This window comes from Leptopilina heterotoma, unplaced genomic scaffold, assembly GCF_015476425.1.
Source record: "Leptopilina heterotoma isolate Lh14 unplaced genomic scaffold, ASM1547642v1 Lhet_130, whole genome shotgun sequence".
Classification (NCBI taxonomy): Eukaryota; Metazoa; Arthropoda; class Insecta; order Hymenoptera; family Figitidae; genus Leptopilina; species Leptopilina heterotoma.
Genome location: NW_025110849.1, coordinates 1,445,541 through 1,469,561, shown reverse-complemented (window position 1 = coordinate 1,469,561; position 24,021 = coordinate 1,445,541). Strand labels below are relative to the sequence as shown.

Below are 24,021 nucleotides of genomic sequence, written 5' to 3'. Positions count from 1 at the left end.
TTCCACAACATTGAATGTCTTCACATTTAAATATTTGAAGGATGTACTGTGCTTCTCTGACGTGTCTTCTGTACCAGTCCATTTCAGGCATTGGTGCAGGATTCAAAGCTTCCGGTTCGACATATTCTGCTATAACAGGATGATCGTCAATAATCATAGATGACCAAACTTCAGATAAAACCTCGCCTGCGTACTTGAAAATCCGCATCTCTAAATCTGAATCTACAGTATTATGATTTACATCGAGATGAGATCCAAAGTGATTGAATGGCAAAACAATCCCTGAAAGTTCTTTACTCAAAGGGGCCATACGTCGTTCCACTCTGTTATAGGCACTTCTGCCTGGTGCGTTTGTGATTAAAATCTTTAAAATGTTTAATTGCGTTTGCGATTACCTTCTGGTATCGCGGATTTTCGTCCGGTCCGCCGTCTACTGTGGAAATTACTATGGGTTTGATGCTTCCTTCTGGGGTTTTTGTAATGCAATCAAATTCTGGCATCTTAAGTAAGTTAACGAAATCTTTGGCGTGTGAATCTGCAGTTGAAGCAGAGTGCTTTCCACTACGAATAGCGATGTAGGTTGGTCCAGAGTACATCACCGCACTAGGATCACCATTTCCATTATAGGATTTATTTCGATTCCCGCGTAGACTGATGGAATTAATTGATGGCCATCAGCCACGACCCAGTCGTGATCAGGATTTAAAAAAAAATTTTGGATTTAGGTAATTAAGAAGATTTGTGTCAATGGTTCGGATTCAGATTTTGCAAAAAGTGCTTGTGTGCAGCGAAAAACTCGTTCAAAAATGATTGTTTACCAATTTCATGTCATTTAAACCAGGCAGAGCCGTATTTGTTGGGTGATAGCAGTTTGTCGAATATAATCTAGAAATTTCAGAGACCATCGAACACCGTTAATAGCCAAAAACTACAAAATTTAAAAATTCCTCTAAGCATTCAGGCTCCTTTAAATTTGACTTTTTTTCAAAATTTCTTTTTCTATCCGACTCTTGACCTCATTCCGATGATTAGTAGTCAATTTTCATCGTTTGATAACTTAATAGCCAAAAACTAGAAAATTTAAATACTCCAAAATTCTTCTAAGTATGCAGGCTGCTTTTAATTTGACTTTTTCCAAAATTCCTTATACTATCCGACTCTTGACCTCTTTCCGATCATTGGTAGTCAATTTTCATCGTTTGTTAATTTAAAAGCCAAAAACAAGTGAAATGCATTAACACTAGATTAAAACCACATGAAAAAGTAAAACGTCAATTAAGATTTGAGAAACGAAAAGCAATTGGGCAAATGGTATTAAAGGATGGTGCTGCAAATACCCGTCGTAAAATCGCTACGGAAATGCAGAATATTGGTGATTATCCAGCTCCAAATCTCTATAAAAGTGATGTCTTGAAAAAATTGTAACACGAGTTGAGAGATAAGGAGCTTAACGTTGATCGCAAAGATGGTACAGATCCAATTGCTATACTCTTAAAGCTGCAGAACAGAACACCTTATTGCGGTTCTATCCGGCACATTTCTGCCAGCAAGTTTCAATTACAGTACCTCTTACCAGAACAAGTATTTGTTTATAAAGAATACTCTCGTCTTTTCGGAGAAGAAGCGACAATTTACACTGACGGCACTGGTAGTTTAGTTACCACGATTGACATGCCAGACGGAATAAAATCACCTGCAATTTTCTTATACGAAATTGTTATAAATTTCTGTAATATTTCTCTTAATGTAGGTCAAATGCTCTCAGCTTCCCATGATATGATAAACATTGCTTACTGGTTATTTAACTTGATAAAATATGTCAAGATTGTTCCTAGAGAAGCTGTGTGCGACTACTCTAGAGCATTATTGCGAGCAATGATGTTATCATTTAACACAATGTCATTAAAAGATTACATTAAAAAATGTTTTCAATTTTTGACAACAAATGAAACCAATAAGAAGCGGTTAATAAAGACGTATATTCGAGTTGATGTAGCCCACTTAATTCGAATTTTTTTTCGATTGAAGTGCTTCGCCAAATGTAATCATGTTGTTAAAGATTTTTATATCAGATGATCCTCAATGCTTTATCCATCAAGAGGTAGTCGCCCACGAAAACATTGTAAATTGGATAAAAATCAAAAGAAGAAGCAGAATTGAATTACAGTAAAATTTACGAAACGGCTAATGCGTACTACATGCCGCAGTTCTGCAATCACCTTTTTAATTAAGCAAAAGAATTTCCGCTGTGGACGGCAGTAAATCGAAAAGATTTTTCGTCGCCTTATGTGAGACCGACAAGTAGCTACGTTGAAGGTATGTTTTCAGAATTGAAAAATAATATCTTGAATAATGTGCATGGAGCCATACGCTGCGACTTCAAAATAGACTTCGAGTCTACCAAAGCTCAATGATTAATTGCTGCTTCGAAAATAGCAGAAATTCAAATGCAAGGTTTGACATGTAGTTACCTTGATTTCGAAGAGAAAAAATCTACTGAAAATATAGTTTTAGATGCAACAAAAGTAATCAACACTACATCCGTAGATTGTAAAGAAATCGAAAATTTCAACGGAAATTTAACTTTGACTATAATTGATTCGGTAGCTGATGTTACTGCTCAATGGAAATTCAATTTTAGCACCAATTATTATCAATCAACGAAAATATATGGTGAAAAACTCCTGTGCATTCGATTCAATTGCCCAAATATTAACGACGCTTGCAATTGATAGCCCAGGCTACACGAAACACTTAGAAGAATCCTCCAATGAGACCTTGGGTTTCGTTTTAGTATTTCTTGAGCATGGAGCGGTGAATCATGTATATGGTTTACGATGCTGTATACTAAAAGATTTTAAAGATAAATCTGTGGATAAAACCAAGATATGAGCCTCGGCATAGTTAACGATCTCACTTGTCAATGAAATGAATCTAACTTAGAAAAATTTCAATGAATTCTACATTCACGAATTTCTAAGTCCAAGATGAACTTAGAAAATAATATTTCCTATTCATGAAAATTTTTCTATTTTCAAAAGTTGAATAAAAAAGACGTCTTTAAGACATCTAATGGGCAAGACATAGAACATTTATAGAACGTCTTTAAGACGAATTTTGTACAAGTCCAAATGACGTCCGCAAAAAGACATCCTTAGAACGTCTTTTGAACAAGTATGCTCACTGGGAAAATACCAAACAATGAAAATTGACTACCAAGGATCGGAATGAGGTCGAGAGTCGGACAGAAAAAGGATTTTTGAAAAAAGTCAAATTAAAAGCAGCCTGCATGCTTAGAGGAATTTTTAAATTTTGTAGTTTTTGGCTTTTTAGTTAACAAACGTTGAAAATTGACTACTAACCTTCGGAATGAGCTGGAGAGTCGGATAGAAAAGGAATAGTATATTAAGCAATAAGAGGATAAAGGCAGCTATTTCTTTACGGTGATTTTTGTGACACGAGTTAAGGTCTCGGGGCGCCCTCGACCTCCACTCGTGTCACAAAAATCATCGAAAACAAATTGGCTGCCTTTATTCCCATGTTTCTTACGATATTTTTTATTCATAATGCACAAAAGTGGCGATTTCAGATAACAGACGACAGGGAGTAATAGTCATTCACTTGTTCGATTTTTATGAAAATGGCGGACGTTTTCTCCCATGAGCAAGAAAAATGCATGTGTGCCCATGGGAGAACACATCCGCCATTTTCATACGGTCGAAGAAATGAATGACTTTTCTCCCTGTCGTCTGCTATCAGAAAGCGCCACTTTTGTGCATGTGGGATAAAAATAATTGTAATAGCATGTATTGTCCTATTATTTGAAAACTCAAGCGTATAATTCCAATCAGCGGAGTTGCCTGAAATATTGAAAGAAATAATGAATAAGAAAAGTTTGAAATTTTATAATAACAAAAAAAGTTTGTTTTATCTTGCAAGTATGGATAAAAATTTGTTTGTTTTTAACATTATTCATTTTGGATTATTATAAAAATTGGGATTAATTAAAAGGCTATTATTATTTTTCAGATTGAGTTGATGTGTCTTTAATGGAATGAAAAATTTTTGAATATATAATTTTTTGATATTTTTTTTACTGTTTAATATTATCAATTTCTTTTTTTAAAATTTGTTTTATTTTTTTTTAATTATGCAGTGATTGATTTTATTGTCATACTTTTTTATATGATTTGATTTTATGTAATTTTTTTTCAGGTTTTAGATATTTTTATGTATTTAGGCGTTTGTATTTTGAATTTCCCGGTAAAGAGATATGGCTGTTCATTAGGCGCATGCGCACAATTTAATAGCATGTCTGTTTTACTATCTCTTGTATGTTTTCTGCTATTATTTTAATATTTTGTTTTTTTTAAAATAAGTCGAAAAATGTAGCATTTTTTAAAAATAGTCGAAAAAAGTCGAAAAGGTTATAATGTCCGAGGCCTGTAATATCAATTAAAAATTGTGTTTCTTACGTTTTACTCATATCATCTGATAATTCATATTGCAGAATACAGTCTTCTAACTCCCCAATGAGAAATAGATATTAGTCTATTATTGGTGCATTGATGGCCCAATATTGGGAGCCATTGGTTTTCTCTAGGTTTATTATTGGCTCCCAATAATGGACCACTAAGTAGGAGGTGTTGTTTCAAACTCTCTCGCAACTAACATGAAACTTGAAAAGTATATAAGGAGGCAGCATTCTCACGAATATTTGTGGAATTTTATTCTGCCCGTCCTCTCCTATTTTTGCACTGATGGATGTGAGGTAAATAATTTTTAGACTCTGAACGAAAGGGTTATTCACATTTCAATGTGATAGAAAATAATAACCATTTCTATAAAATAATTAATTTAAAAAATTTATATTTTTAATGATAAATAATAATAATAAATGAAATCATTATTAAATAAATAAATTTATTGTTTAATAAAAGTTAATAAAATTTTTTGTTATTAATGGTTTTTTCATGTCCTAATGGTTTTTTAATATAATAATAATGGTTTTTTAATAGTGGTTGCCAATTATTGGCATCGGCGTGGACATCCCACGATTTTACCATTAGTGGTCCATTATTGGGTGCCAATAATGGGACAATAATGGAATGGTGGCTCCCATTATTGGGCCATTAATGCGCCAATGGTCCTTTTCCCATTGGGTCATCTCGAGTAGAGTCTTTCAAAAACTGCTTTTCTTGTTTATAAAGTTTTAAAACTGCCACTCCACTTGTAGTTAATTTTAAAACACTTTCCACAATAACAATAACGTCCTACAATAACTCCGCCGCTGGTTGTCCACTGCTGAACATCATTGATGTCTTAGATGTGCTGGGAGAAGCGGGTCCACTGCTAAACAAGATTGATTTCTTTGATGTGCTGGGAGAAGTGGTCCCGCTGCCAGACACGACCTTGCCGTGGTGGCGGGGCTTTTCACTAAAGGGCAACCAAACAGCAAGAAAGAATGGATTTACAAAATTTAAAGAAAGTACCCCATGTGAGCAGGCCGGAAACGGGAAATCTCACCATCGGTCCCAAGTGCGCGCGGATTGTGGGGGCTCATACTTTCTCGCAGTGTCACGGGTGATCGTGGAAAGATTGGATCCACAGAACATCGTGGAAGGAGAAAGAATAAGAAAGGGAAGCGCGTCCAGCCTTCTGAGTGTGTCAAGCTGCAGTAGCGGAAAGACTGTACATAGCGCTATCCACTCAGAAGTAGACGACGAGGCGATAGAAGAGACTCGCGAGATAAGCTCCTCCAATGGAAACGGAAGTACCAGATCCAAAGATTCCTCAAATGGAAAGAATGGGATCAATAAGATCCGCAGTTCTAATCCGAGTCGGTCAAGGATTAACGTATGCTGACGTTCTGGGTAAACTTCGCAAAGAGGTCAACCCGGACGACTGCCATACGAGAATAGTAGCAGCAAAGCTACAAAGAAGGGAGACCTTCTGATTAAGATCAGAGGAGGCTCCGACAAGGGCGCTTTCACCACTGAGGTCACCAAAGCGGTTGGAAGCATGGGTAAGGTGCAGTCGTTGGATCGAAGAGTTACACTCGAGATCTGTGATTTGGATTGCCTTACCCAAGAAGCCGAGGTGCAACAAGTGTTGTCGGAAGCGATAGGAAAGCCAGGATGGAGGAAATTGACGGTCTTAGGATCCAACCGCCGAGGGATGAAGCTCGCGGTTGTAGTCACCAACCCGGAAGAGGCGAACAGGCTGAAGAAATTGGGACACGTAAAAATTGGTTTTATGTGTTGCCCAATTAAAAAAAGAGTAATGGTCGTTCGGTGTCAACGATGCTTGGGATACGGTCATATTGGAGCGAAATGCCAGAAGGTGGACAGATCGGCTGCGTGCTTTAAGTGCGGTGAAGCCGGTCACAGGTTCTCCAACTGTAAGAAGAGCCCAAGTTGCTTTTTATACAACGAAAAGTTTGGCAATAAGGTGTCAACCACCCATATTGCAGGCAGCAGAGGATGCGGAGTCTTCAGGACGGCCCTTGAGGAGGCGAAGAAGACTCTCGCAAGAACTAAAAGCAAATAAGAAGTATTAAAAGGAGCTAATAATTTACGCACACCCTCTTTTCATACAAGAAATGGGACTTGGAGAGGCAAGCCATGTTTGACGGTGTTAACTGTCAGGTTACACCGGAGAACATGGTAGAGCTAATGACCCAGTCGTAAGAAAATTGGCGGCAAGTCGAGAACTTCGTAACCTCGGTTATGACGAGGAAGGATCTCGATGGCCGCCAAAAAGCGTGATTTATACAGCTTTTAATATGTTTGTTTGTTTTTTATTAATTTATTTTGTGATTTATTTGTCCTTATACATTTTTTAATTTGTTTTGTGTTTTTATTCGTCTTTATACAGTTTTATCTTTTCAACATTATACACGTGTTTACTTTTTTTTCTTTTCTTTTTTATATCCGTTTACAATTTTATCTTTGACTTTTTACACTTCTTTAAAAATTTGTTTTTTATTATTGTTGTGCTGTAAATTCCGCTTAGGCTTTGAAATATTAAAAAAAAATTTTAATTATTGACGCAGACAAAGAACAAAGTCGCATCAGCGACAGAGTTGGAGCGCCACTCTCGAAGGCTAAAGTCTTACGACAGTTCCGAGGGAGGGTATAGGGCTCCAAAAGAAGGGTTACGGGTTTCAGTAGGTCGGGCTGGCAGTAGGTCGCCAGTTTATTAAATTTATTATTTTATATATTTATTTTTCTTTTTTTATATTTCCTTTTGTTTTATCATACCAACCCCACATAACCTTGGAGTGCGGAATCCAAGGTATCTGTAGGCAGATTTCCCAAAAGTCCCTAAGCAAAAAAAAGTCCTAAAATAAAGAAGTATTATTTTCTTTTTTTATTTGCATGTAAATTAGAGATGTGATTTAAAAAATTAATATTTATTACGTATTCAAATTAGAATAAAAATTAAGTTTGATTTTTGTCTTTTGGCGCTCTATAAATTTCTTGAGTTTGGAATAAATGCAAATAGCTCTTTTATATGTTTTTATAATACATACAAAAGACAGAAAATGTTATGTTATGTTATGTTATGTTATGTTATGTTATGTTATGTTTATATGTGTAACATTTTTGAAAAACTGAATGCATTTCTATTACTCACGTATATCTTAATTTTTTTCTTCACTGGTTGAAATTCTTCTGATTAATGAGTTTCAGCTTAATTAACGTCATTATGTTTTACAACAATCTCAACATTGTTAGCAAATGTTCCTCTAATAATGCCTGATGGTGTATCAGTACCCAGTAACTCGACAGAATCAATTTTATTAATTTCTTCGCCCTCTAGAAGAATCTGTGGCAGATCTACCAAGGTTGCATTACTCAAGCAGGTTAAAGACTTTTCTTTATTTGCATTAATATCAGTAGAAGATGATGCTCCTGAATCAAATTGTTTAACCTAAAATCAGAAAATAATTTTTAAAAAGAGGGAAAATAATATATTTTTTAATCTGATTCTATTTTTAAATACTCGTTCATTATCAAAACTTTTTTAAAATTTTTCTCCTGAAATTTTTTCCATTTGAATTAATTTTGTCGGCAAAAACGATTTCAATTATTTTGAAAAATGAAATTATAAAATTTAAAAAGATTAATTTTAATTAAAATTTGTTGTTCAATAATAATATTAAATAAACATTTGTATTTTTCCTTGAAATTTAGTGAACAATTGTAATTTTTATCCAATTTTTAAAAAAAATAGCTTATTTTCTATCTAAAAAATTATCTTTAATTTTCGTCGTTTAATTTTATTAACAAAATATTAAATAAACAAATATTTTTTGTTTTAACTTTTGAACATAATTTTTAAAAAGTTTAGAAATTTAGAAATTGAAAAAAAAATTTATAATTGTTCCTCAACTTTTAAGATAAAAAACGCCACTACATTATTATTTAACAGTAAATTTTAAGTTAAATAATGTTTTTTAACCCTTGGAGAACACACCTATTTTTTAGACTATTTTTCAAAGCTCAACCAATTTTAAACTGCTCATCTAATCAAGTTAAAGAATTTTTTTAATTATAGTTTAAACTCTGTAGAATAAGTCTGTATACTTGAAAGTCCTTATTAAAAATATTAAAAAAAGATAAAGAGCTTTTTGTAAAAAAGCGTGGGGTCAAAAAGACCCCATGTGTTCTCCGAAGGTTAAGAAAATTATACAACTGAATTTTTTGAATTCTGTGAAATAAATTTTAAAAGGTAAATTAAATTAAAATAAGTAAAAAAATTTTAACTTACCCACTCTTTCCAATGTTGTTGGAATCTAATTCTTTTCCCAAGCCGAGGTATTAAGATCTGTAGGGTTTTTTCGTCCAAATACTGGAGGGCAAATAAGTCCAGAGTTTTCTAAGCAAATTAAAATTAGAAAAAAATGAATTAATTTAAGACCTCCACGGAATAATGATCTATTGCACATATTAACATACATGCAATTGTTACGAGAATATGTGCACGTGGGTCTTCAATTAATACATGTATACAAAAAAGTGAGGTTATATTTAGTAAAACTCGTGTGACTCGTGTTCAACTTACCGGCAAACGAAGAAATTGTTTTCTCCTCCAAATCCCATTGACTTAATAACTCGCGCACTTTTCTTTCTTCTCCTGGATTCATTATTAACTTATTAAAACAAAAAAGAAGAGCGGAACATATCCACAAGACGCGCACGACGCTTAAGTATACGGAAATGTACAGGGTTAAATGATTAATTTTTTCAATAAATAGTATTGTATAACCAAACACAAGCAGTGCGTTTCGAAATTTTATTTGATTTATAGTATAAAGTAATTTGTCGTAGACAATGAGTTCATAGTCAGTCGGTTTAGCCTTTCTTGGTGACATGATTGCTAAAAAATACAAATTAATTCATAGAACCACTTTATTAGTTCATTCAAAATCACTAAATGTCGTAACGGAACGTCAATGCAGTGGCCCACTTCTGCACTTGGCCCACAAGCATAATTTGACGAGAAATAACGTGGTCATAACACCTAGCGACAATATAAAACAGTCTCTTTAAATTTTTTAAGGTTAGGTCTGATACTCTAATAAAGGCTACTTACCCGATTGAATTCGATGAATAACTTATGTAAACAACGATAACTTTTACAATGAGAAAAAAAGAAAAAGTAGATAATTTTTTGCACTAATTGCTGGAGAACACACACGGTGAGCTTCAAGCCTCGATGAGTATAATGAAAATGGTGACAAAAACGGACGACGGCATTTCGTTTGTATGCCTTTTAAGCATTAAAATCCGTGATATCCAAAATCGCAGCTGATCATTTTTTCGAAATAACCTAAAATACAATTTTATTGCTTTAAATAGTTCCTGAACGCAGTTTTCTATTAATAACTTTAATAACTTTGATTATTCTAATTAAATATCACTCTCTGCTTGCCCCCAGAACCAACGACGTGGACGTGGTGATATACTGGTCCCTTTTTTATTTTTTTAATGTTTTTTTTCGTTTTTTTGTTTTTTTTGTTTTTTTGTTTAAAATACTTTTTAAGTTTTTTATTTTCATTATTTGTTTCTCACATGATGTAAATAAAATTTGTCATAGGAACACTAATAAACGAAATAAAGGAAAATTAAAAGAAAAGATTAAATATGACGCGAGGAAAATTCAACTACGGCTTTTTTAAGCCTTTGTAAGTACATGGGGTCGTCAATCAGGTTCATCTTATATCTTCCCCAAAAATTCGTGGTGGATCGATTCACCTGTCTGCTCAGAAAAAATACCCAATCCGTTATTTCCCAAAAAATTAATACATTGTTTTGTATGCGCCAAAGCTACATGGATTTTCAATGTTTCGGAGACTTCATCGGTACCACGTACAGCTGTTCGTAATTCTTTAATATGTTTGTCTATATCTATATTGGGATCTATTTCTTTAGCAGAAAAGCAGCATGTAACAAGTTATTAATTTTTTATTTTCGTAAAGAAAAATACATATTTTTTTAAAAGTTATGTCCCATCTCGCAAGTGTAAAAAAAAGTTGTCCCACTACTGCAGTGATTGCGGCCTTCTGAGTGACTGAAATCAAAAAAACTAAAAAGATTATTAAACTAGAAGACATTTGCCGTACTATGACCCTCGGATGGAAAAGAATATTGAATTTCAAAAAAATGGCGGAGTTTTGAAAAAAAATTATAAATTTCGACTAAAAAATTCGATAGTTTTTGGCATCCCAAAATTTTATTTTTCATCCAAAAAAAACTGGAGCCTCATAGTACGGCAAATATCTTCTAGTTTAATAATCTTTTTGGTTTTTTTTATTTCAGTCACTCAGAAGGCCGCAATAACTGCAGCAGTGGAGAAACTGTTTTTTTTATATAGCGAATAACTCTTTAAAAAAAAGATATTTTTCTTTGCAAAAATTACAAAATGTTCATTATTTATACAAATATACATGTACAAAACTTTAAAAAAAATTAGATGCAATAATTTCCTTAAAGAAATTCCTAAAAATCGACGTTTTTTTCAGTCACTCACACTAGGTGTGCCCCTTAACAGCTTTCGGCAGGCATTGCCTTCAAAAATCTCGCCTTGGTAATTTCTCGGAATAATTTTCAGTTTCTTCGGCCAGATTAATGCTTTGTCTCGACCGACTAGAGGTACCAAGCCATTCTAAAAGTAATGGTTAACAAATCCCTGTAATATGTGAAGCTCGGGAAGGACACATTTCTCTAGGACGTAGACATCATCATTTTCGTCAAAAAGTGAAGGATTTATTGTACTGTTTGATTCCTTTGCAAATTTCTTGTTTTTACCCTGAGAACAAAATTTACTGTAGTCTCTCTTTAAATCTCCGTATGTTTTCAAACCTTTATATTCATTATTATTATCCGCCAAACTTTGCACACAATCTCCCTCGTCTACTCCCTTACGCTCGTTATCATGCGAATCTTGGTTTCTCAATTCCTTGCGATCTTTTAAGTCCTTCAGTGTTATAAAACAGAAAGGGCAAGGAAATGTCGAAGTAGCCGTTTGCATGCCATTGATTATAAGAATAAGTTTAAAGTCGGCAACAAATTTGAAGGAAATATTGTTTAGATTAATCAATTTGAATAAAATCTTAACGTTTTCATACGTTTCTTTTATTTGCGGTACTGTGCACAGCATTATTAACCTGTATACGCTAGTCAACTTGGCTTTTTTCCAGTCGAACCTCCTTCAGAATATCTAGTACGCTTTCTCGCTGGCTGTGTAATATCATATAAATCGCATTCTACTTCTGGTGAATAATTTTCTGGGAATACTGACATAGAGATTTTAAAAAAACCCTGACCGCCATCTGCTATGATTTTAACAATAGTATTTCCAATAAAATTTCGCTCTCTTACAACAATTTCGAGTAGTTCATCCGCTTCAGCCCAAACAACAGGTCTTTTTTCTTTTAACTTATTATCAGTATCAAAGTTAAATGTCCCTTCTTTGTATACGTCTACTAAGGTTTTGGACTTTTCAGAAACATGTTTATATACGTAGATGTGCAATTGTCAATGCGAACAAACTGTCGCTTGCTCTACCAGTATGGCATTCTCTTACATATTGACTTCTATGTGCTTATATATTTATATACATATATTTTGAAAAAATTGTTAACTGTAACTCTTAAAAATAATAATTACATGAGATCTAATGACGTAACTTTAATAAATAAAACGATTAAAAATATCATTTGCGAACAAAAAATAATTATTACACCAATATTTTCACTTTTTTATTCCTAAGATATGACATTAAGAGCTTAAGAATAATTTTTAAACGAAATGAATAGATTTTTTGGCAGCGTTGACTTTATTGACACGCTTACAAACGCTTTAAAACAAAAAATATGTATTTTAGGTTATTTCGAAAAAATGATCAGCTGCGATTTCGGACTTCACGGATTTTAATGCTTAAAAGGCATACAAATGAAATGCAGTTGTCAATTTTTGTCACCCTTTTTATTATACACATCGTGGCTTGAAGCTCACCGTGCACAATTGTACGTCGCACACTTCAATGACCAACTGAAAATTGACCTTCTGTTAATAAAAAAAGAAAAAAAAATTCGGTTGACAGATATGTCACTTGTAAAACCAAAAACGGCGGGTGGCCCACTTCTGTCAATAAAAAAAATATACTCTAAATAAAAAAATAAAAATAAATAAATAAATTAAAATAAATAAAATATATATATATATATATATATTATTATATCATATTATTTATATTATATATAAATATACTCTACCTCTAGCAAATGGTTAGGTTGGTTGAGCACCGTAGTTCGGGGTCGTCCATAAACCACGTAGCCCCATTTTTTGGGAATTTTGACCCCCCCTCCCCCTGTAGTACGCTATTACACGTATTAGCGCCATTTTTTCCTCTTGTCGCAGTCAATTGCTTGACCCCCCCTTCCCCTCAAGAGGCTACGTGGTTTATGGATGGCCCTTTCGTTTTGGCTATTAGTCTTTTCAACGCTAACTTATATATTATTTCAGTCATTTTTCACTAATTGGCCATTTAAAAAATAACTGAAATTTTCAATATATGTGACAGAAATTTTCAGTAGTTTTTTCATTGGCGAATCAGTGCAGTGGAAAATGATTAAAATTCCAGTTATTTTTAATTGATTTTCAGTGAAATTCCACAGATTCAAATCGCGAGAATAGAGTCACTGATTCTCAGCCAAATTTCACTGATTTTCAGTGGAATTTCACTGATTCAGATTTAGAGAGCGGGCATTTGTCATATTGATGTCCCTCGTCTGCACAGTATGAGCACACATTTGTCTTCTTCTGACAAAACTTGAAAATATGACCAAACTTTATACACTTATAACATCTTTATATGCCACGGTAGTCGTGCCACCTTTGATGTTGTATCAACTTTAAACTTAAGTACAAATCCCTGTTTAAATTCTTGAAGCTCAATGTCCTTAAGAGTGTTTTCATTCTGTGCATAAGCATTACCGACTAATTTCGATGTGTCCAATTCCTTGGGCACATAAAAAATCAAAAGCTTGGGATTCAACTGCCCAATGGGAAATTTTCCAATGGTGACCATTGGCGTAATGATGGCCCAAGATTGGGATATTTATTGGCTTAATATTTATTCCCAATATGGGTTTATCACTGGGAGATACTTGGGATGATCACGTCGTCACCAATACTGGGCAACCATATTTGGACCAATGTTGGCAACCAAGAATTTGTCTGGATATATGGATTCTATGGTCAAACGTTGGCAGTAATCATTGGGCCATTACTGGCGTCCAGATGTCAATATAAGAATTTGAACACTTGGATAAATAGTGGCATTAATTATTGGCCCATTACTGGCGACCAGACAATAACGTAAATGTTTAAACAGTTGGTTAAATACTGACAGTGATTATTGGCCCATTATTTTTTACCAAATCTTAACCTAAATATTTTTATTGTTTGTTAAATATTGGCAATAATTATTGGCCCATTAACAGCAGCCAAATTTTAGCCTAACATATGCTAATATAATAAATAATAAAAAATCAATAAAACTGAATAACTAAAAAAATTTTGCCTGAATTTAAAAATTATTTTAATTTTTAAATAATTTAAAGAAATTTATTAAAAAATTTTAGAATTATTATTATTTATTATTATAATAATTATTATTACAACTTAAGAAATAACACCAAATTGTCAAACATTTTTTCATTATTTATTTAATCCTCTTTAAGTGAAAATTAACATAATTAATTAATTAATTAACAAGCAAACTTCTTTCATAATTGTAACATAATTTTAATGATAATGCGATTATATTATAGCAATAATAATTATAATTTTTTTTAAAAATAATTTTAATGAATTTAAATGAATTAAAGTAATCAGACATTTTCATCTACATTCATCTCAACTGTAATTTCTCCATCTTCAGTTTGATTTTCTTCGATATTTGTATTCTCTGTCGGCAATTCTTTACTTGTTGACGCTCTCTCTTTTCTTCCTCCTTCCCTGTCTCCAGCTTGGGACAACCATATTCCTATGGCACTGCTCAAATCGTTCTCCTTCGTTTCCTCGAGTTTAAAAAGCGTTGCAGCTGTAAAATGTAATAAGTGTCAATTATAAAAAATAAACTACAGTGACTTTAATTTGGAGAGTAACTTTAATTAATAAGGATTCAAAACTAATTTAATTTTCTATATTTTGTAAAAACAATTGACAAAATTTTAGTTTAACAGGGAAAAAATTTCGAAATTACCTTTAATACAGGAAAACGTATTTGTTTTGGAAAAATTCAATTTCCCCTTCCCCTTTATCGTTTTTCCTTTTCCGGAATACTTTTGCTGCACATCTTTTTTTATAATTTTGGGCATGATGGATTTTACAGCATCGCGTAAATTTGTTGCACCAGCTATCTCTCGCAAAATTTGAGTTTTCTAAAAATATAAAAAAAACAAATAATTTTAAGTATAGTTTAAAGTTATTAATTTTCCAGAAAAATTTGACAGAACGAAATTTGTTGTAAATATGAATTTTTTCACTCTAAAAAATTAAGTGACTGTAATAATAAATTAAAAATTATAAATTAACATTTTTAAATTTACCAAACTATCTTGCAAATCTGTGCTATTCTTTAATTTTTCGTCAAACTTTAGAAAATCTTCCAATGATTCAATTGGAAGCTCATCCATTGAAGGGTTTTCTAAAAAAGATTTAATTTGGGATCCAACTCCAACCTGATTCACCATTTTCAAAATTACTTGGGTTCGTTGACTAATATCATACTGGATTCGACGTAACAGATTTAAAAATTTTCCATCTATGTATCCCATTAATCTTTTCTCCATACTTTCGATAAAGTCAGTTATGTCAGTAACTGCAATTAATTTAAAACGCAAACAATTAAAAGTAAATTGAGATCTTATAATATACAATATCAAAAACTTCCTTACAATTTTGAATGTTTGATTTTGAAATAGGTGAATCTTCGGATTCACTAGAGCTTGATGAGCTTTCACAATCGAATTTCGATTCTTCCCCAATTTTATTTTTCTTGTGAATCCTTGTATCCCTAAAAAGCGACTTTCCTGGAATATAAATTTTTATTTACATAAAAAGTTTTTATTAAAATAAGTTAATAATAAATGAATTAGCTGATTAATAAAAATTGATTAAATAATATAAATACCAATCAGGAAATTTTAAAATCGTTAAATTTAAAGAGTTAAAGTAATAATAATAAATAAAATAAATAATAAGAAATATTAATAAGTAATACATAATAAAAATAATAATAACAATAATAATAAATTCTAAGAAATAGTAATAAATAATTGATAAATACTAACAAAAATTATAACAAATAGTAATAAATAATAATAAAATACTAAAAAGACTTAAAAATAATTTCAAAAGATAAATACTACTTTAAATTAATAATATTTTCACATTTATAACAGGTACTTGCTTTTAATTTTAGAAGAAAGGCTTTTTTTCGGAGAAACCTGATTCTTAAACTCATCCTCACTTGAAGATGAATAGTTAACCACATTTGTTAATCGATTATCTAGTTTTAAAAAATCATATGTATTAAAATAATATTATTATTTATATTAATAAATATTATAGTAAAATAAAAAATAATTAATAATTTATTGTAATTATTTCATAAAAAATAAAATAATATTAATAAATAATAAATATAAATATATAAATAATAATTTCAAAAGTTTAAAGGTTATAAAAAATAGTTAGAAACATAACATACTCTCCGGGATTTTTGGCACTCCTGGTTTTAAGATTTCGATTGCCTTTATCTTTGGACTCTTTTCAGGTGTAGAAGCTTCACTGGATGACTGCAAATCTTGAATAGCTAAAACAAAATTTAAATAATGGAAATGTAATAATTAAATATTAAATAATAATAAAATTAAATATTATTATATTATTAATTAAAGGAACAAAATTTATTATTAATTTCTTTATGCCTGAAACTTGGATGTCATCATTTTTTTTGAGTCCTTGAATTTGATGTAAAATTGATTTTGCATTTTCTGGAGATAATACTTCCAAGTTTTCCTGAACTTCTACGTGATTTTCAAACTCAGTATTACTGCTGCTCTCAACCGCATCATCCAAGCACATTCTGTCGTATCTCCTCTTTGCTTGATCATAGTCTCCTTTAAAAATAGTAACAAAATTTGAAATGAAATGAAATATTAAGAAATAAAATTAGAATATACAACTAATTATATAAAAAAAACCATTCCATTTTATTTAACAATTTATATGAAAATAACCTTAAAGTGTAAGAAAAAAAATTGCAAAATAAATGCGTATATATATATATATATTTTTTTTAAACAATAATTGAAAAATATATAATACTTACGAGCTTCTTTAATCATATTTGCTGGAAAGTGTTTCCAGGTTTCTAAAGGATCAATTCCTTCCTTTACCCACATGTCAACCTTTGAGTAATCCTCTTCTCCTGGGTATTTACAACGTAACTCCTGTGATTTTTTTGTATAAAATACCCAAGACAAAGGCACAATTTCGACACATTTTTTTAATTTAAAAATTTTAAATTTCTTTAAATTTACGGAGCTCTTTGGGAACTCTAAAAGCGCGAACTTATTGGCAGTATTCATTTTACTTTTGGATAAAATGATTCTTGATGCTTCCTTTCAAATAATTTGACGTTTGATTTTTTGTTTGTCAAAATTTGTATTCAATTGTTTGCATAGTAACGTTGGATTTTTCGTTTGTCAAAATTTTTATTCAATTGTTTACATAGTAACAAAATTCATGTATCAATTTATGTGTAAAAAAACAATTGGTGTCTTTCTAAAATTGTATCGCTTGTCAAATTAAAATTTTTTGATTCGAAAATTTTTATTGTCGTAAGTCAATAAAAGAAAACGAACTGTTAGTGAGCTTAATAATGTTTCGCATTATAGTGAAATTAATTCATATGGAGGAAATTATAGTGAAAGTAATAGCAAGTCGGATTTTATTTTTATGAAAAGTCAAATTTCAACAAATTATGAAGTTAATAATAAAAAACGACGCATAGAAGATACTAATAATGATTCTTGTCAAATTCAAAGTTCTGAAACTCCCCAAGCTATTCAAGAATTAATTTTTAATAATAATAGTAATAACATCGATAATAATGACGATCGCACTGAAGATAATAAAATTGATGATCGAATAAATGACTCTTTGAAATATCTTGAAGATTTTAACGATCAATTCGACGATAATGATGATGTACTGGATAATGCTGCAGAAAATGACGAATCTGAGTGTTCTTCTAATATTTCACAATCGATATGTGTAAATCAAGACATAAATTCATTGGAAAATTTAAGAACTAGATTGCATGTTTGGGCCATAAAGTTCAGGAAAAATCTAACGCGAAATTGCATAGAACATTTGTTAATAGATTTAAAAGAATCTGGTCACGGCGAGTTACCTAAGTCAGTAGCTACTCTTGTTCCATCAAATTCAAAGACAAATTTCGATATACGTGTTATGAAAAGTGCGAGAGGAAAACTTGGATGCTTTGCATATTTTGGTATTGCTGACTCATTGCGTAAAATTATTAATTCATCAGTTTATATTGAAAGTAAAATTTGCATAATTGTTAACGTGGACGGAATGGAGATTTTCAATAATTCTAAGGAACAGTTATGGCCTATATTAGGAATTGTCAATCATAAAGATTATAAATCATCGCCCTTTATTATAGCTTTGTTTGGAGGCAATTCAAAACCAGGTTCTGCAAAAGAATTTTTTTTTCAGTTTGTGGAAGAAATGAATAGTCTTTTAACAAATGGTATAGAAATAGAGGAGACATTATATGTGGTACAGTTCCAAGGATTTGTTTGCGATACACCAGCAAGATCTTTTATTAAGGGCTGCAAAGGTCATACTGGATTTTGTACATGGGTCAAATTTTCTCAAAAAAATCAAAGTTGGTCATGGGTCTTTCAATTTTTGTTAAACTTGGTATAAAGGTAGTGTTTTATGACAGAAGATTTTAGGAAAAAAAGATTTTTAAAAATTTTCAAAATTGTGGATTTTACCGGGCATTAAATATTAAAGCACATTTTTTTTTAAAAACGAATAACTTTTGTCCATTTAGTTACATTTTGTTTATACTTTAGGTAATAATAGTTGATTATATAACAATTAAAAGTGCAATATTAAAGAAAAAAAAATCCATAATTTGCCCGGAAAAAAAGTCAAAAAAAATTTTGATTTCATTTTTTCGGGCATAAGCACCCCTTCGATTTTTTTGTAACTATAATATTTGGATTTGTTATCTTCTCCAGAATTTTTTTCAAAAAAAAAATCTCTGGAGACTTTAAAATTAACCGAAATATCGAATTTTTTGTCTCGAGGTGCACAAATATCGATCTCGCGTAAACACGCCTGAGATGTGCACCAAACGTTTTTAAGCGTGAATTTTTGCATTCTAATATGTTTTTGTTAATTTTTAGTAAACAAGGAAGGTTTAAAATCAAGTTTTGCAATTATAATTTTGTTTTTAAACAATTTTGAATCTCAAAATGTGTATGTAATATATAAGGGGCAAATTTTCTCAAATGTACCAATGTCAAAATTGCAAGTTGTTAGATCGGGCTAATATTTTCACAGTATTTAGAACTATGAATGAGTACTTAAAACCACCTAGTAATTATGAAATTTTTTTAAAAATTGTAGGGGGGAGGGGGTTGAAGAGTTTGGATAAGTATAAACAGTGAGTTTTATAAAAAATCATAGCTTTTATAAAAAAAAATAAATATTATAATAAAAAAAAATAAATAAATAAATAAATATAAATAAATATTTATAATAATATAAATAAATATATATATATATATAAAATATATATAAAAATAATATATATATATATATATATATTATATATATTTATAATATTTTATTATAATATAAATATAAATAAATATATATATATTTTTTTTTTAATAAAGAAAAAATAATTGTGACCTATATGTTTTTGGTAGGTTTTTTCTGCTCTTTCAAATGGTGAGAATTTTTTTTCAAACATTCAAAATTTAACCCTTCTTTTGAAAACTAAATTTTTTTTATTTTTCTTCAAAAAAAGTCCTCTTTTTTTTCTTGTACCAAAAGAAAGCTTATGATGTGTACTTTCAATATGTGAAACGAAAAAATGACGTTTTTTTGTTTTTGAATTATTAATTAATTAATTAATTAATAAAAATTGAAATATTTTACAATATGAAGTATTTTCACTAAATTAACGTTTTACAAATAAATATTTATAAAAATAAACATAAAGAGTTAGTTTTTTTAAACAAATGTTTATATAATTCTACTTTAAAAAAAATATATTCCAGTTATTTGCAACGATTGTTTAAATAAAATATTCAACACCTTATGCGTGTATCACGCTTGATACAGATATTAAAATAATTAAAAATTATTCTGATAAAAAAATCATCTCTTCTTACATCAAAAATGTAAAAATTAAAAAAATGTACTTTAGAAAATGTCAAAAAATATTAAGCCTTGAAGTTTAGTTAAAAAAGTTTAGAAGTTTAGTTTTTTAGAAAAAAAATTTTTTATTTTCAAAAGAAAGGGTTAAATTTAAAATTTTTGAAAAATAATTCTCACCATTTGAAAGAGCAGAAAAAAACCTACCAAAAACATATAGGTCACAATTATTTTTTCTTTATTATATAAAAGCTACGATTTTTTATAAAACTCACTGTTTACACTTATCCAAACTCTTTAACCCCCTCCCCCCTACAATTTTTTAAAAAATTTCATAATTACTAGGTGGTTTTAAGTACTCATTCATAGTTCTAAATACTGTGAAAACATTAGCCCGATCTAACAACTTGCAATTTTGACATTGGTACATTTGAGAAAATTTGCCCCTTATATATTACATACACATTTTGAGATTCAAAATTGTGTAAAAACAAATTTATAATTGCAAAACTTGATTTTAAACCTTCCTTGTGTACTAAAAATTAACAAAAACATTATAGAATGCGAAAATTCACGCTTAAAAACGTTTGGTGCACATCTCAGGCGTGTTTACGCGAGATCGATATTTGTGCACCTCGAGACAAAAAATTCGATATTTCGGTTAGTTTTAAAGTCTCCAGGGATTTTTTTTTTGAAAAAAATTCTGGAGAAGATAACAAATCCAAATATTATAGTTACAAAAAAATCAAAGGGGTGCTTATGCCCGAAAAAATGAAATCAAAATTTTTTTTGACTTTTTTTCCGGGCAAATTTTGGATTTTTTTTTCTTTAATATTGCACTTTAAATTGTTATATAATCAACTATTATTACCTAAAATATAAACAAAATCTAACTAAATCGATAAAAGTTATTCGTTTTTCAAAAAAAATGTGCTTTAATATTTAATGCCCGGTAAAATCCACAATTTTGAAAATTTTTAAAAATCTTTTTTTCCTAAAATCTTTTGTCATAAAACACTACCTTTATACCAAGTTTAAAAAAAATTGAAAGACCCATGACCAACTTTGATTTTTTTGAGAAAATTTGACCCACATGTGAACGATGCGAAGTAAATGGAATTACTGTAAATAATAGGAGAGTATTTACAAAAATCAACTCTAAATTACGAACAAACGATTCCTTCAGAAATAAAACTCAAGCTGATCATCACGTAAAGGATTGTTATTTACTGAAATTGACTGATTTTGACCCTGTAAAAGATGTGTTTTTAGATTCCATGCATTTGCTTTTCGAAGAAGTTATAAAATATATTTTGGAGCAGTTAGTAAGTACGTCAAATCGAATTGCAAAAATAGGTTCAAAAAAAGGAAAGTTGCTTTCTTCTTCGCTTGATGACGTTTCATCTGGAATAACATCTGAATTTCAAAGAAAAAATCTGAAACTTGAGGATCTATCCAATTGGAAAGCCACACAATATCGCTTTTTTTTATTATACGCTGGTGAAATTATTTTTAAACATATTTGAACAAGAGATTCTTATAAACACTTCATGCTACTATTCGTAGCTTGTCGGATTTTATGTTCATCAGACCTGGCACTTAAATATGTAAGTTATGCAAGAACACTTTTAACACAATTTTTTGTTTTGATGCCTACGTTCTACGGCAACCATTGTCAAACAATAAATCATCACAATTTGATTCACGTCGCTGATGACGTTGAATATATGAAAGCGTTATTGTCAGAATTTTCTGCTTTTCCATTTGAGAATTGCTTGGGATTATTAAAGTCTCTTATAAAAGGACGAAAAGATATTGTTCCTCAACTTGTGAAAAGGATTGCAGAAATGGAAAATTGTCCACAATCATCAAATAATTTGAAATTCGCAGTAAATAACCCTGTTGAGAGGAAAAAAAAGATTTACATTGAACAGTTACATGAGGTAAACGAGGAAATTAAAAGTGTGACTTTGAGAGACATAAAAGTAACAACATTTCACCCTGACAATATTATAATGCTAAATAATGAAAAATTTTTTAAAGTGGAGAGAATTTTTAAAAGAGAAGATGACATTTTAATTCAGGGATGCAGTATTAAAAATTTAGGAAACTCTTTTGATTATCCTTGTAATTCGACGGCTGTAGGAATCTTTAAATTGGGATTGGAAAGCACTAAGCAAGAATTAATTTCCATTAATCAAGTACGGAATAAATGCGTTCTTCTGGAACTAAATGGAAAGAAGCAAGCTCTAAATTTTCTTCACCATGTAGAATAATATTTGTATTGTATTATGTAGAATAATAACAATAATTTTTATTTTGAAAACATAACTTAAGTATAATTATAATTTGCGACATATAAACTCTCATTCACTAACAACACTACAATTTTACTTGCTTAGTTTATTAATATTGTATTTATTTATATTTCAACCGAATGCTAATTCAGTGGGTTAGGCACTTGACTTTTACAAGAGACTACAACGAGTGTTAAATACATAATAAAATTATACTTTAAATAATTGTTATTTATTGTTTATTAAATGCTGTGTACATTTTTAAAAGTAAAATAAATTTCTATTTTAAAATACTATTACACTTTTTGTAAAACTTTAATTTAGTAAGATTATTGAGTACTTCTTTTGAATATCAGAATAAAATTATTTTCAATATTTACTAAAGTATAATAAGGTTATTATTTTACCTAGGCTAAAATTTGTCTACTAATAATAGATCAATAATTACTGCCAAGATTTAACCAATTGTTTAAAACATTTAGCTTAATGCCTGGTCGCCAGTTAAGGGTCAATAATTATTGACACTATTTAACCAATTTTCAAAAATTTAGATTAAGATCTGGTAGCCAATAATGGGCCAATAATCACTGCCAATATTTAACCAACTATTTAAAAATTTAGCTTAATGCCTGGTCGCCAGTAATGGGCCAATAATTATTGCCACTATTTAACCAAGTGTTCAAATTCTTATATTGAGATCTGGACGCCAGTAATGACCCAATGATTGCTGCCAATGTTTGACCATATATTCTTGTACCATAGTTTGTCTCTTGGTTGACAATAATGGATGATAATTGGTTTCCTAGTATTGGCAATGGCGTGATCATCCCAAACATCTCCCAGTAGTCGTCCACTATTGGTTACCTTTAGAACGTTATTATTGGCACCTTTGGCTCCCAATGTTGGGCCATTCATGCGCCAATGGTATGTTTCCCATTGGGATGTGATAGGTGTGTTGATCCAATGTGGCTTTGCAAGTTTTCGGCAGCCTGGCGTGCCAACCAGTTGCTCTGATGTACCTTGGTCATCCAAGATCGCCTAAGGCATAGAATATTAAGAAACGGGAATAGGTGTAATGTTTTTTCCCTGAAGAAAAGAATGAGTTTGTAAACAATATTGTTATCGAGAAATGAAAATTATGCATAAAATGGGTATATTTCCTATTTATTAATCATAATTTTTTAATTTCAAATATTATTTTATTATAAATCATGAAAAATACCTGCATATTTTCGATTTATCAAATAATTGTCAAATATTTTTTAAAGAAAAAAAGAACACACAGAAAAACTAAGTTCAAAGTGTGTAAAACAGAAAAAATGAAAGATCGAAGATTATAAAAGTTAATTAATATTTATCTGCATAACGATAAAATTGTACTACTTCATATTGTTTAGCGTTTTCTTGATTTAAAGTTCGTTGCGACAAAAGATATTTCACTATTTCTTTGGAAGTAACATCGGGATAAAAACATGAACACTTTTTATCGTTCTCGTCAAATATGCCCCACTTTGTGCACACAATAGCTGGTTCGTCCTGAAAATTTACTACTGCGTAATCCATTTTGACACAATGTTCGTCACGAAATTTCTGATCTTGACATTGACTCGCCTTACTGTTTATACTGGCAATACCGCACGTTTAGATCTAACCACGTTATAGCGTTTATCGTATTGCGGCGGCCATTTACACATTAGATAAAGTCAAGGGGTTGCACA

General features: G+C 30.6%; 2 protein-coding genes across 2 annotated transcripts in view; one reads left to right on the top strand and one right to left on the bottom strand.

The window, feature by feature from the left end:
• LOC122512967 (BTB/POZ domain-containing protein KCTD9) overlaps nucleotides 1–24,021 on the top strand; it is a 106,443-nt gene that overhangs the window by 17,187 nt on the left and 65,235 nt on the right. The gene's annotated exons all lie outside the window — the stretch shown is intronic.
• Nucleotides 14,382–15,559, bottom strand: LOC122512971. Its single transcript, XM_043629176.1, has 2 exons — nucleotides 15,125–15,559; nucleotides 14,382–14,956 (listed from the first exon to the last, which is right to left on the bottom strand). Exons 1-2 carry the CDS (start codon nucleotides 15,365–15,367, stop codon nucleotides 14,747–14,749), a joined length of 453 nt encoding a protein of 150 aa, XP_043485111.1. The 5' UTR covers nucleotides 15,368–15,559; the 3' UTR covers nucleotides 14,382–14,746.

Bases quoted from the DNA above. Each gene is read 5' to 3' on its own strand.
- LOC122512971 (XM_043629176.1), bottom strand. From the start codon at position 15,367: ATGGAGAAAAGATTAATGGGATACATAGATGGAAAATTTTTAAATCTG. The intron at 14,957-15,124 runs GTAAATTTAAAA...TTATATTTTTAG, and splicing joins CAGATTTGCAAGATAGTTTG to AAAACTCAAATTTTGCGAGA.